General features: G+C 33.1%; 2 protein-coding genes across 4 annotated transcripts in view; one reads left to right on the forward strand and one right to left on the reverse strand.

Annotated features, from left to right (window-relative positions):
* The window catches only part of Rel (nuclear factor NF-kappa-B family member relish), a 161,206-nt gene that overhangs the window by 137,388 nt on the left and 8,092 nt on the right, over positions 1–15,726 (forward strand). The window lies entirely within an intron of this gene.
* Positions 1–15,726, reverse strand: part of LOC118183720 (protein FAM13A-like) — a 109,433-nt gene that overhangs the window by 15,684 nt on the left and 78,023 nt on the right. For 2 of the 3 annotated variants that reach the window (XM_085814639.1, XM_035353314.2), the window contains 3 exons: positions 13,692–13,894; positions 10,563–10,808; positions 5,731–5,846 (listed from right to left, as the gene is read on the reverse strand). In XM_085814639.1, coding sequence (XP_085670765.1) covers positions 5,731–5,846; positions 10,563–10,808; positions 13,692–13,894 — 565 coding nt within the window. Of the gene's footprint in view, positions 1–5,730; positions 5,847–10,562; positions 10,809–12,409; positions 12,803–13,691; positions 13,895–15,726 lie in introns of those variants that run through there. The other variant, XM_035353317.2, reaches the window with a different exon arrangement.

Genomic DNA, 15,726 nt, shown 5'->3' on the forward strand with positions numbered 1-15,726 from the left:
TTTTGTCAAAAACCCAGATTCTTTTAAAATTAGGGGAAAAGGGGGGCTATCAAAAATTATACCAATTTAAGCTTACTTTCTTTCCTAAACTTTAAACTCTATGCTGACATGTTTCTTTTTCAATAAGCTAAGTGCTTGTTCAGCTAACACACAAAAACTACACTAATCTAAGCTTAACTTTAAACGCTATGCTGACCTGTTGCTCTTCCAATAAGCTATATGCTTTTTCAGATAACATGCAAAAACTACAATCCTAAGCTTACTTTCTTTGCTTAACTTTATGCTGACATGTTTCTCTTACTTGTGCTATGTGCTTGTTTAGGTAACATGAGCCCTCTAATCATTCTTCAAAGAGGGAGGATAAAATTCAAATATTTGACAAAAGAAGGATCCCTATTCAACTCCCTCAAAATGTACACAGCTTTTTTAATAAAACAATATAAATCTAAGGCTGACTTTTTTAGAATTAAAACAACTGTATTTACAGTCACTCACAAACTTGTTGAATCAATCATTATAACAATATACTACAATTATTCTATTTGTTATAAAAACAGTATTTTATAATACTTAATAATAAAAACTTTAATAAACAGCTTCTTCAGTAATGGTGACATAATTAAAATTGACATGTCATTGGCTGTGATGGAAAAAATCTTTTCTTGAATTTTAAATGTATTTATGATTTTACTCATTTCAGAGAATATTAAGATTTATGTATTTTATAACCACTGTAATTAAGAATTCACACATAAAAAGTGAAAATTCTGCTTATTTTCAATCTTTCAGAAAAATAGAAATAAGTGGGGGAAGGGGGAATAGCAACTTTGCTTTATTTCGAAGTTATGATTGCGGAGAATGCAAAACTCAAGCAACAATGTAAATGTAATGGCTTTACGGATGAATAAGGCACCATAAAGAAAACGAAACAAACATTTATTAAAAATTAACGTTCAAAGAATAATGGTAAACTCGGAGAACTACCTCGCTCCTACAACATAGTTAATCTACCATAAGCCTCCACTGAGGCTAACATGCAACTACTGTTTCTCTCACTTGCTGGACTCTGGCAGGCAGCTGATTGGCTAACTGCAGCCAGATACATGACAACCCCCCTCCCGGTAAGATTGTGCTATGCCAAAGCGAATCTGAAAACTGAACCAGCAAATGAGTTCACAAACTTAAATTGTATACTCCACAAACCAATGCTTAATAATTAATACACTTATTAATACGAGGGCCATCCAGGAAGTAGATTACGTTTCCGTCTGTGTCTGCTAGGGGCGGGGCTAGCGCGGCCATCTTGGGGTCAGAGCGTTGCGCAGCTCAGTCTGCATCTAGCCGTGCTAGTGAGAGGTTCGTGCTGTGCTCCGTTCAGATACTGTGACAGTTTGAAATGTCTGCGTTAATTGAAAATCCTGCGAGCTGCGAGGTGCCCTCAGTAATAAGGTTTCTGACTGCAAAAAACTGTAAACCGATAGAAATCTATCCGCAGCTTCGTGAAGTGTATGGGGACAACATTATCACTGAAGGTGGAGTGCGTCAGTGGGTCATAAGATTTCAAAATGGCCGAACCAATGTTCACGACGAAGATCGAAGTGGGAGACCCAGCATAGTGACCGCCGAACTTCTCGAAAAAGTCGATGCTAAAGTCCGTGAAAATCGAAATTTCACAATAACGGAACTTTCTTTGAGTTTTCCACAAATTTCGCGAAGTTTGTTGCACGAAATCATCAGCGAAAAGCTTGGTTACCACAAGTTTTGTGCAAGATGGAAGGCAAGAAGAGGTAACGAAGTGGTTGAAGGTGCAGGCGGCCGAATTTTTCGACGAAGGAATTTCCAAGCTCGTACATCGCTACGATAAATGCCTTAATTTGTATGGTGACTATGTAGAAAAGTAGTATTTGAGTGTGGCTTTCATCTGTATATAATAAAATTTGTTTCCTATACTTTGTTTATTTTTTTATTCCAAAACGTAATCTACTTTCTGGATAGCCCTCGTATTTAAATACTCTCACATTGAAATAAACAATTAAGCACTGAAACGACATATATAAACACTTTTACAAACATAATACTAATACTTGCCTAGTATCTCATTATATATACTTTTCTTAACCAAATTAATTCAAAATATATGAACATGTATACATGACGTAATAACATACTTTAAAATAAGTGCAATAAACATTCATCTCACAACAGATGAACAGACGACTTGATACAATACCGGAGTTCTATAATAAAACATATATGCAATACTATTTCAAAACACAATATTATAATGCAACATTAAATGAAAACCACTAATTTGTTTTTCAAAACAGATGGAAAGTAGCTCTCGTACAATTCCGGAACAAAAGAAAGCTAATGCAAAGTTTTAAAACATATTAGTTCATACTTAGTTCACACCTATTTCATTCACCAACTAGTCTTGAAAGACCATCTGAATTTTTTAATTGTGCACCAGGTCAATGAGAAATATGAATATTATAACGCTGAAGTGCCATCGCCCAACTCTGTAATTTGGCAGAATGCGGTGCCGACTTATGCAAATATAATAATGGATTATGGTCTGTGATCTGGTCGATATTTGATCCAAACACCCAACACTCAAACTTTTTAAATGACCACACAACGGCATAAGCCTTGCGTTCAATAGTTGACCAGTTCTGCTGAGTCTTCGAAAGTTTTTGACTAGCAAAGCTGATAGGATGCAAACTGCCTTTGCTGTCTCGTTGTGACAAGCAAACACTAACACCATATGACAGTACATGACAGTAAATTTTAATCAGATAGCCATGAAATTGCAGGAAAGAGGTTCTTGCGATTAGTACAATAAACATACAAGTCAGTAAAAAGGTCATAAGTAAGGAAATGTCAGGAACAAAACGTCACAGATGACGTGAGCATATGCAAAACGTGTGCAGTCGGCGTTCTCAACTCAAGACTACAATAAAAGAAAGGATGGAGATGCAATTAACGACATTAGCTGCAACTGAGTTCTTTCATGAAATATGTCTGAAAGAAATCACATAGATGACTTCACACGTGGAAGAATGATCAGAAAGCTGAAGAAGGGGTGTATTGTGTCCAGTGTAGTTGAAGAGTTTGTAATCAACAAAAGTGTCATTTCACGTGCTCGGAAAGCCTTCCAAACCATAGGTACAGCTGTTAGAAAGGTTGATGGTGGCCGTTCCAGGAAAACATCTGTAGTGGATGACCAATTTATAATACTGCAGACGAAAAGAGTCCGAAATCAGTTAGCAAGCGCCATTGCTAAGCTACTGTGTACAGCAATGGGGTGACAAGTGTCGCGGTTTACTGTGTCCAGATGCCTTCACAAAGGTGGCTTATTCATCCGCCATCCTGAATGCTGCATCCCTTTGAAAGTTGGCCATTGGTGCCACCATTTAGAGTGGTGTAAGGAGCACAAAAACTAGAAATCTCATCAGTGGAGTTATGCCCTCTTTATGGATCAGAGTCGTTTTACTGACACAATTGATTCTCAACGACAGTTGATTTGGAGAGAGGTCAGGACACGGTTTCATGCCAGTAACATCACGGAAAGAGACCATTATGGTGCTCCTGTAGTTCTCATCTGGGAAGGCACTATGCTGAATGGGTAGACAGGGTTTCATGTTTTCAACAGAGGTTCTGTAACCGGAGATCGCTGTTGTCAGGTGGTGATCCTTCTCCATGTGCGTTTGTTCTGAGGTGCCATTAGAGCATACTTCATTTTTATGGGTGACAATGCATGGCCACACTGGACTTCTGCTATTCAGAAGTTACTGAAAAATGAAGCTATCACTCAAATGTATTGGCTAGCCTACTCCCCTGATTTAAACCCCATAGAACATGTGTGAGATGCTTTGGGGAGATGCCTTGAAGCACGATTACATCTTCCAGGGAACACTCAACAACTGAAACAGATGATTGAGAAATGGGCACTCTTACCTCAAGATCTGTTAGACAATCTGGTGGCGTATGGAGAGATGGTGCAAAGCAATCATTGCAGTAAGGAAAGAGCATATCCCATACTAAGAAACATGTTCTTGTTGTTCTTCCTCTTGTACAGACAATCATGTGTAATGAAACTATGAGTTCCATAAAGCCTTTTTTTTTTTTTTTTTTTAATTTCACACTGTATGCATTATATTCATTTTTGTGCAACTATGCTTTCATCATGGCTTAAATACAAAATGCTGTGTCTCATTTCTGAATTTTATGTCTCTCAGATAATTTCTCGTGCAGTTGTGGCAAAAAGAACACCTGTTGCTTACGTTTTGCACACCAATATATTAGGATTCCCAATGAAATTCAACTTTTTAAATTTATTTCACAAAAAATATAATGAATTAATTATAAAATTATACACACACAAATAAGCAAATGCTTTTATAAGCTTACTATAAAACACAATACAGTAATTAAGAATATTAAAAAAATATTTTCAGTAAGAAAAATATTTTGCTATAACCCTTTACTTGTTTTCTTTTTTAGAGGGGTAATGTCTGTCCATTAGGTTTTTTTAACTACCTATAGTTTGAGAGAGTTGATCTTTATTGTTTAGTCGTCTTGACAGTTTTTTTGAACAAATTATTATTTCTCCTGATTTTTCCCTGATCATTTTTTTATTTATCTCACTTAGTTTCTAGAATTTTTCAGGTGGGCAGGAATCCTATGTATCTTATGAGCTAATGACTAATAAATATTTCAGGTTTCCCAAATGTGCGTCAATTATCACTTTCTTTACCCTTTCCTGCACGCTATCTGTTAAAGTTGGAGTTTTGATTTAAAAAAAAAGGTAGGCAGTCTTAGAGGAGTACACAAGTAAAATTTTGTGAAAATAGCACATCTTTTAATTCTGTGGGTGTGCTCAAAGTGGGCACACTGATTGAACAGTGCTTCGAAAAGAGTGCTGAAACGAGCATTGATGTCAATGAACTGACCGATGAGATGCGGAGAAACAAAGAATACATGCTCTCAGTTGTCCTAGATTATCGGTGAGCCCAGTCGGGGCACACCTAGAGTTCACCATTTGATTTTAGGCAAGATTTCAAGGTAAAAATTTTAAACTAATATAGAATAGGTAGATTAGCATACAGCCAAAAAAAATGACATAGACATTTCTTTTCAAACAATTCCTTTTATACCCTAAAAAAATCTGGAAGATTTCTTTGAAAAATGAGGGTCTTAAAAAACTAAACATGGCTAAAATATATGGACTGTTTTGTGTTGAGCTGCCATCTACTATAAATAAAGAAGGTTCAGAGTAACCTATAGTAACCTAGAAGTCCTTTTTCATTCAATTTTTCTGTGCATACAGAAGGAAATTTTTAGGTGTGTCCAGACCGGACACACTGTGCCGCAAAGGGTTAACCAAAGTTGAACTCACAGCAGGAATACAGTTTCAAGCATTTATTCTTACACAACTTTGAAACAGATATCTATCTACAACTGATATGCAAATGGAAATATAGTGATGAAGATTCCAAATGAAATTTTTATTTAGAAAAGTTATTTTAGGATTATTCGCTTAAGCTCCATCTTATTTTTGACAGATAGCAATCCAGTGAATGGAATCAGACAATCTTGCTATTTATTTTCTACTACCAGCAACCTCTGAACAATGCTTTTGCCTTAACAAATTTTAAGTGGTTGCATTCTGTAAAGACACTACTGTTACAAATAGCCTTACTTAGGATTTGAATTAACATTGTTACTTACAGAGATAACTCATGAAAATTGATATGCTGTAATCCAGCCATCTTTGAGCCTTTCCCCCCATTTTCAAAAATATGACTGGTTTTTGCTTCTCCCACGACAACTTGAACTTCTCTTTCCTATAAACGTAAAATAACTATAATATCAAATTAAAATTAAAAATTAAATTTAATCTAAATAATAATCTATGACATTTAAATGTATGTAAATGCATGTAATATAAAATTAGATAAGGGTACCAGAATATTCAATGCCACAGAAATAAATGCAAGCCCTAAAATTTAAGCTTTAAGATGATACTACTGAATATTCAGAAATCTTAAAGAATATACTTTAATATGATGTTACTCATACTGAAATCTTCAACAGCATAAAGATCTAACAGTATTATTAGCAGTTTTATACTTGGAATGATTTAATGAAGTATTAAATGCATCAATGAACTTTTCTATTTGTACAACAATATGCATGTTTGTTATTTTCTTGCAATATTTAAATAATGAAACACATTCACCAAGTTTAAAATTTAAACCTTCATTATGGCCTAACTTTAAAAATTCAACATTTCAAATTAATAAACTATAGATGATGCTTGGTATAATGACCTCTTGCATTGTACAGAGAAAGAATATTATAATGAGTGGTTGCTGTAGCGAAAATGCCATTAATGTACTCCCATCAGTTAGAGATGTTTTGTACTGGTTGTTGTAATGCAGTGGTGCTCAAGCTCTTTCACAGCCAATTCAGAATTTTAAAAAATTTGGCGATCCACAACTATATATTGAACTTTTAATATTTCAGTTATAAAATAAAAATGTGCGGTATAATATGTTAATACACAGTGTAATTACTTATTCTTTATTGTATCTATTACTAACTTTTGAGTATCTATTTACTAAAAATTCATTAAGATGTAAATCAGACACAGGAAAAGATTACCATGCTTTTCTTGTGTTTTGTAATGTGAAACCTGACGCTGCAAGTCTTCTGTGAGTTTGTTCTACTTTGAAACATATGATTTTATGGCTAAATTCATGCAGTAATTTGGATGCTAATTTGTAATCCTGGATCTAAATTCGATTTTAACAAGTTTATTTTTGAAAAACTTTTTTCGCAATTGTTCGCAATTGCAGGAAGAAGTTAAACCTTTAAAAAGTTTCTTCCAAGAGCTCTTTTTTTTTCCCTCTTTCCATCTAGGAATACCAAAAAGTCAGTTTGTCATCTTGTTTTTAATCGTAAATTAGGCTGAGAATTAGTTATTTCATTTCTAGATCAGTAGAATTTTTTATTTAACATATTTGAAATCTGTAGCGATATTTCGGAAATATTAGTATCAACAAATGAGTTTGAAAAGAATGAAGCAATGGACTGAATTTTAAGAAAATCAGAAATCTAATTTTGAAATTATTTTTATGCTTGACGAGATTTTCTGACTATTCAACTGTTTCATTCAATTTTCTTATATTATTGAATTAGTTCTTCAAATAAAGTGACAAAAGTTACATTCTTTCATTTGTGGAAAATATTACAAATTTTCTATAAAATTAACTTTGATTTAAATGTGTTTATATTTCTATTAGTGCAATAATAGTCTTTTCTTTGCTCTGAAGTTTAACATTTCGTTTATTCATTTTGGTTGTGTCTGCAAGAAAGGCTAAATCATATCACCAACTATGATCACTAAGTTCTTCATAAGTTTCAGTTCTGGATTCTAAAAATTACTTTATCCCTGGAAGATTTAAAAGTCATTGTAAAACTTTTTCCTTAATAAGATATCTAAATTCAAAATTTAACATTATGGTATCATACTCAGCATCAATTTCTTCAGTCAATATTTTGAACAATCTACTATGAAATGGTCTAGGCCGAATAGAATTTATAATTTTCCAAACAACTTTCCTCATATGTTCATAATGTAAAATTTTTACCCGGGAGCATATGCTTTGTTCCTTATCTCCAACCCCCTTTTCATGAAATGGGTAAAATGTTTTGTAGCTGAATTTAAAGTCTTATTCTTGAAGCTGGGAAGGCCGTGGAGTGATTCTTTGAATACTTTTTTCAGAATAGCACCATCGGAGTTAGCGACATCCGCGCACCTTCTCGTGTCTCTCAGATTTTCATCCTCACTCTCTTAGTCAGTCAGCATAATGCGGCATCTATGTTATGATAAAGAAATAGAAAGGCTGAGAAATATATTAGAAGCCATTTCAACAGGTGATGAGTCGTTCACGCGAAGAGGATGAAGAATATACAATTATAATTCATTAACAGACACTGAATTAGAAAATGTGTCAAATGATCAAAATTATGTTGACAAAAATGGCATGATATGGAAGAAAAATGAATTCTGAACAAATATAAGGATTAGTTCTAAAAACATTATCTTCAAATCTCCAGAAAATACAGGTTATTTAAGCAATACACCAACACCGTTGGATTCCTGGTCTCTGCCCATCGAAAAGACATGATACGTTAATGTACCCTGCACACACACAAAAAAAAAAAGAACAGTTCTAAATCTCTCGTTCTACTCAGCTGACTGACGAAATTCAAAAATTCCACTTGCGTTTTTCATGTCTCGAGCGACTTAGGATATTTATATATAGCATTTTTTTAATACAGGTATTTTGACACAAAATCGGACCTTTTCTGAAATAACATACCAATTTTTTTCCATGTTTCGATTCTACGACTCAAATTACGCCAAACTACCAAGTTTTGTAAAAATCGCATGAGTAATTCTTTTAAAAATTAGCTCTCCAAATTTTAGCTCCTCAATATTAATTGAGTTTGGTATACATTTATTAATCTCTCTTTTTTTTATTACACTTATTTGATACTTCCTTTCACATTTTGAAACTTAGGTTCATTCCAAATAAAATTCATCCACTTTTTATGATTTATTTTTAAAATTTTTATTTTTAAATAATTTTTATAAATTTTTCAAAAACATTTTTGAATTATAATCTATAAAATTTTTACCATCATCTTAAAGTAGACATATTTCTAAGCATACCTGCAAAAAATTACAGTTTTTTATTCAAAATTTCCGAAGATATACGTGAATTTATATATTGGTTCATTTTGAAATTTGGCATATTTGTTGAGAGCAATAAAACATCAAATGTGGTTTAGACACTTTGCTAAAATTATTTGGAAGTAGAAACGATGTGACTTTTATTCTTCTCACCCACAATGTAAAAAGGTAAAAACGAGGTGCCTTTTTTTCCGCTATGGCATAATGGAAGGGAAAGGAAAATCGGTTGCCACATATTAAGAAGTTCGCCAAGTGAATTATTCTTAGCTAAAACTGAAAAAATTGTGGCAAGATAAATTTTTGAAGTTTTCCATAAATTTCACACCAAATTTTACAATTTGAATATATAGGCTTAATTTGAGTCCCTGAATCGAAATATGGAAAAAAATTAGTAAGTTATTTCAGAAAAGTCCAATTTTGTGTCAAATACCTATGTTAAAACAATGCTACATATAAATCTGATATACAGTAGCTCCCATAGCGAAACTTTATTTAAAAAAAATTAATAATCAAAAAATGACAAAAATTTTATTTCACAAAAGTCTTCGTACACTTCAAAAAATCTTGACATATTAGTAAATATTTTCATTTTTCGTTAAATTAATATTTAGTAGGATATCCTTTAGCATCCACAGCAGCTTTTAAGCATCTGGGAATAGATTTTACTAGTTTTTTTTATGTTTGTATTATATTTTCATGTCATGTTTTCGTACTTTAACCTCCAGTTCTTTCCAAATGTGTTCCATGGGGTTTAAATCTGGTGAATGTTTTTTTTTAAAACCTGTGGATAGACGTGTAATTATAGAGACACCACAGTGAATGTTGAGAGCCGTATGCTTAGGTTCGTTATCATGATTAAAAATAAAGTTGTTTCCAATACCCAAATTTTGGGCTGATAATTTTAAATTGTTTCCTAAAATATTTAAATAAAGAGAATAATTCATTATGCCATCAATAAATACCAAATTACCTAGTGCTGATGCTGCCATGCACCCCCACACAAGAACACCTCCACGACCATGCTTAACTGTTCCAACTAAGTTCTTAGAATGAAGTTCCTCATTTTTCTTCTACATACAGTTATTCGACCATCGGAACCAAAAATGTTAAATTTGCTTTCGTCATCAAGCAGTTCCAGTACGTTTCAGGTATATTTATCATTGATTTTGCGAATGAAAGCCGAAGCTTTCTGTTTTTCTCATCAACAAAAAATTTTTTACGGGCAGAACGCACATGTAATCCAGCTTCTCTGAGAACTCTTCGAACAGTTTCAGGTGAAATTGAAGTAGAAAACTTTGCATTAAATTCTGCAGAAACTTTTACAGCACTGAAACGTGGGTTTTTCACAAATTTCTTAATACAGTCAAAAGTCTTTAATCCGGACTCGTCGGGACTTCGGCGATTCCGGATTATCGTTTTTTCCGGATTATAGATCATCAGTTTAAATCTGGTAAGATGGCATACAGAAATTATAAAATTAAAAATATGAAACCATAATTTATGAAATAAAGAGCAATTATAATCTAAAGAGTATCAAAATTTACAAAAAAAAAAAAAAAAAAAAAAAAAAAAAAAAAAAAAAAAGAGCTTTATATTTATTTGTTTACTTTTTTAAACATTTCTTTCAACGTGCGCATGCGTAAAGCATACATTACAGAATTGCCGAAGTCCCGACGAGCCTGGTTATACTGTATCTGAAAACTGCATAGCTACACTTTAAAAATGTTATCCATGATTAAAAAACAACCCAGGAAAATAATTTTATAAGGAAACAATAAGTTCAAAATTTAATACTCACATCTTTGGTTTGTTCTGAAGTTTCAAAATGCATTGTTTCATGTTCTAAGATTGGTTGTAGTTCAGCTGAGTCTTTACTAGCATTAATTCGGGCAATCAGTCTTTTTGTGCATCGATATCTGTCATACAGAGGTCGAACGAGTTCTCTATGTGTCTTGGATGAAGGTCTGCCATGCATACTTTCAAAGTTTAGCAATACTTTTTGAATAGCTACTTTTTCTGCCACCAATTCATCTCTACTCATTTCCTATTAAATGGAATATTTAATTTCAGCAATAACAATAAATAAAATCTATGGTTTAAAACATATCATTTTTATAATATAGCATAAATTTGTAGCACAAAGTGTTCAATTCAAAAAAGTGTATTATATTTTCATTCTTCTGGAGGGGAAAAGAGCAAATTTTCAGGCACTTGTTTGACAGAATTCCTCAGGAATGGCCAAACCCATTGATCATTTAGCCATTTCTTCATTGACAATGTTACTCAGCAAATCTTAACTCATCAGTAAACATGACATTGCCCCAGTCAGACACATTCCAATTGGCATGTTCCCGGCACCACTGTAATCGTGCCCCTCTTGATTGGACAGATAGAGGAACACAAACTCCTGATCGACTGTCCTGCTTCAATGCGCCCCACAGCACGCCAGTGCTCAGAATCTTTCATTCTTCTTCTGGAAGTCATAGAAACAAATATGTCTTGAAAAAATTGTATGAAAGTTTTAAACATCTTCTATCAGCACTTACAATCAACTTCTGTAACCCTTCATAAAACTAGCTTCTTATAAGACTGTTTTTTTTTTTTTCCCCCATATTTCTTGACATGAAAGCACGATTGGCTGTTACGTAACATATTTGCATATTTACCTCTGCAGCGAATTGCATCCTCTTCAATTCTGATTGGCTTCCAGAAATTAGCATTTTCCTCACACTTAACTTTTGGAAGTGAGTGTATATAATGATAAAATCAGCAATTCCTAATTGTTAACCATGAAACTAATCAATAAAATATTTATTTACGACTTTTAAAATGTTGCATTCACATTTTGATATTAGCTCATATATTCCATACCTATATCAAAATTATATGTAAATGCCATATGTTGAAATTATGTGAAGAACTAAAAATTCAAATGCAGAGAAACATTGGTTCATGAATTTAATTCTGCTTGAAGGCCATTTGTGAACCAGAATGCTTATAAACTAAAACAATTTCCTCGATAGGAATTAATGTAAAATGGATTAATTTGTTCCTGGACAAACGATGATTGCTTATTTAAACTTTAAACAGTACTTTCCACAAGTTCATAATCTGAAAACAAACTCAAATTATTAAATAAATAAAATTTTAAAGAAAAGGTTGAACAGCTTTAGTATAGCCCTCATTCAAAATTTGACAAAATTTTGAGTTAATGAATATTTGTATTGAAAGTGAATAAATGTAATTGACCACTATTAGCTGTAAATGTTAGCTGCCACTGTAATTCCAGAAATTTATGGTTGTTTACATAGCATTTGCCGAATGGTATACGTTAGCCCATCCTATCATTTATCGTTATGCTTGGCGATATTTTTCTGGTGAAAAATCTGGGTGTGCTATACTAAAGGATAGTCGAATAGATAAAAAAGACAAAAACTTAATTTGACTGTACTGTATTGTACAAAGATAAGCGGACAACGTAACTAGAAAATTGTGAAAAAGATGTTATTGTTTGTATATGAAATTCCCTTCTATAAAAATATCTTCATTTATCTTCAGGGTATACCTTTTTATCTTTTCTTTGTTTCTAAGCACCACTCAATTCTGCTTGAGAATCACTGAACCTATATTTCACTCAAAATTTGCCTAATGTGATTTGCTATTGTGTGTTTTTACAGTGAGACATGACATTGTCATTGAAAATATCAATACTGTACTTGCTACTGCTTTATCTGGGTGCAATTTTTAGATAAAAACTTCATATTTTACACTATTTTACAAAATTTCATGAGTAAAAAAATGAATAAAATTTCTTTCTTTCTCTTTTTCTAAATGCATTTATTTCTTCCAAAATCAGTAGTTATCGCAGATTCTGAAGTTGTATTTCTTTCATGTTGAGTTTGTTTTCCTTATCATCTAGTAGGTTCTCCATGTCTTTATCCTTAACTTCCCAGATCATGGGTTTATCAAGGGCATAGATCAGCGGTTCCCTGTGTCCACACAGCCCTAAGGCACGTACACTTTTCAGGGGCTCCACAGCTACGCGAGGAAAATTAAATATATAAAAACCAATGAAATTAAAAAAATAGCAAACAAAAAGGCAGAATCAAAATACAAAGCTAAATTACAGTCTGAACACGAATTTGTTAAATTCAGTTTCACATCTCTTATTGGATGAGATGTAATTGCATTGTTTATAATATGAAGCATACGGCCATTTGTGCCACTATTGCCTGTTGCTTGAGAATTCCTACTCAAAGCATTGTCTGATCTATTTTAATCCTTTTATTTTGATTAACTTTGTTATTTATCATGGATAGGTTAGGTTCAAATATGTATGTTTCAATACACATTTAACATTTTATACACAGTAATAAAATGCTTGAATTAAAATAAGCAGTTAAAACTGGCACTTTCAAAATGTTCATAATTAATGCTGGAAAAAATAGTTCAGTTTTCGGATCAGATTAGAACACATTTGTCTGTATGATGATGACAAATATTTATCACAGAACCAATATATTTTAATTTTTCATCATACTTGTGGAAATTTTTATTACTCTGCAAGACAGTGTTGTGATTTCCTTTAGCCAACAAGAATTAGAGAAATGTCTTTTTATTAATAAATAAGGATTCAACAGCTCTGAAGGACCTAGTTCTTACAAACAAGTAATGCTATGGATCTCTAGCCAATGATTCAGCTGCATTTATAACATCCACTGTACTCCTTCACATAGTTTGATTTTTGATAGCAGTAATTCTAAAATAATTTAGTGCAAAGAACTGTAGGCCTTCAATAATAAGAGTTCCTTAAAAAAATCATTAAGAATTTCTATGAAAGGATACATTGCAAATCTGACCAAATATAAAATTCAAAAAACTTTTTGAACAGACTTTCTATACAAAGAATGCATCAGTAATGACTTACTTCAAGAGCTTCAGGCCTTTTCCCTTCCATTCGATGCCTTGCTAGGAATTCCAGTGCTTCTTTTACTGAATCCTCAATACTCATGTTTGAATTACCACTACCAAGGGAAAATAAACCTTGACTACACCGAGTATTTGTTGCTTTGCTATTCTTGTTTTGAGTGGTTTCACAAGCATCCCAGATCACAGGCTCTTCTTTTAATTCTAAAAATAAAAGCTTGTTATATCTGAGTACATTCTAGTGAATAAATATACAAGAAATAACTTGAAAAAGCCAAACAAATGAGTCTGCATTAGGTACATAACATACAGCATTAAAAATGTCTTTTATTCATAGTGCCACAAATGTTGATCAAAATTATTACTTGGGCATATTATAAATTAAATAAATTTTATGTTATATAAAGTAAACATGGTTATTAAAATGAAATAAATTCAAAAGTGACTGTCAAGGTCATTTGTCACTGATGGTCCATGGAATGACATTAGTCAACCTAAATTAGCACACAAATTTAGACAGATTATGAAAATAAAATGTAAAAGCTACTGCTTAATGGTGAGTTATAAGTGATTTTAGACATCATCAATAATCATCACGCATTGAGACCATTCATTATTGGTGACATATGAGTTAACAGTCACTGGCATAGTATGGCAAGCACAATAATTTATAAAAAAACATATTTAATCTTTTAAATTGCTCAGCTTGTTAAGCAATACAGATTGTTTAAATGTGAAAAAATAAAAGTAAAGATCTGAATAGCTAGGCCAAATGGCAACATTCAGAGGAGTGGCTATTTGTGAGGTTGTATGGAAGATAAATTAAAGATTTTATGTTATGCCCACTAATTATATTTGCAATTCACATGAATGGTAAATGTATCCCAATAAAATTGTAGTATAATGAAAATATTTTGGAAAAATTCTGCTTAAATCACTTATAACATAAAAAGTAAATTGAAGAACACACGTGAATATAAGGTCATTGTTCACAGGTGATTTACAGACTGAAAGTCATTGGAGTATAGCAATGCATTGTATTCAGATAGACTATTAAAATAAAGCAAAGAACGCTAATTCCATCTATCAAAACTTTTTGTCACAGGTGATCTGCGAGCTGACAATCACCAGCAATTAATTCATACGTCACTGTGGGGTGGTGCAATAAATTAACGTAAATCATTAATAAAGATATCAGTGAGTATCAAAATCTATGGCCTTTATTACAACTATGTGTAGCAGTGCAATATTGTGTGCAGTGGTAATATTTACTAAGACATGTGGAAGAAGGTAATAAAATACAATTTAATACAACACTGTAGAGAATATAAGGCATTTCACATCAGGAAATAGGAAAAATCAACTATGCCCTTGTGGAATTTGAATCACAGGAGAAGAATAAAACACACATTGCATCATATCTCAATTCTTGTGTAGGCATAGAAGCTCGGGAGTTGATCTGGTCAGCACGTAAGCATGGACTAGCATTTCAACTTGGGGCTGTCCGTGATGGAATGTGGCATGAGCAGTCACCTTTTCTGCTTGGCAGTGGACTTTCTGGGCCTAAAGCCTTTCATGGGCATGGCTGTGGAGGAGTCGAGGATTTGGCTAACACTGACTCCAAAGCAGATGTGGCAGATTTGTTCGTGCGCTTCGCTGAGTTCTTCCGTGGAGAGGTGCGTTCGTTTTCTCTCATGTTCCAACTTTTACGAGTGACATTCAACCCACCATTTCTTCATAGTGTTAGATCTGAGTGCAGGGGTGAGATATGGCTAGTGCTGTTGACCAGGACTTGTCTTTGATTGGTTTCATTCATACTCAGTCACATAGTTCTTTTGTGATGGAGAAGTGTGTTAACCTCTTGCAGATCAAGTGTATTAGTTCCCTTGTTCCTAGGGCCCCCACCCTTGTCTTCCCAAGGTGATGTTGAACATCGAAAACTTCCCCAGCACATCTGCGAGCAGATTTTTCACATGCAAGCTGGATATGCTAAACTTTTACACAATTACAATACACATCAACGAATGTCTACAAAG

The sequence above is a fragment of the Stegodyphus dumicola genome, chromosome 4 (genome assembly GCF_044657685.1).
Source record: "Stegodyphus dumicola isolate Sdum_Otavi_A_Nest chromosome 4, ASM4465768v1".
NCBI classification, from domain to species: Eukaryota; Metazoa; Arthropoda; class Arachnida; order Araneae; family Eresidae; genus Stegodyphus; species Stegodyphus dumicola.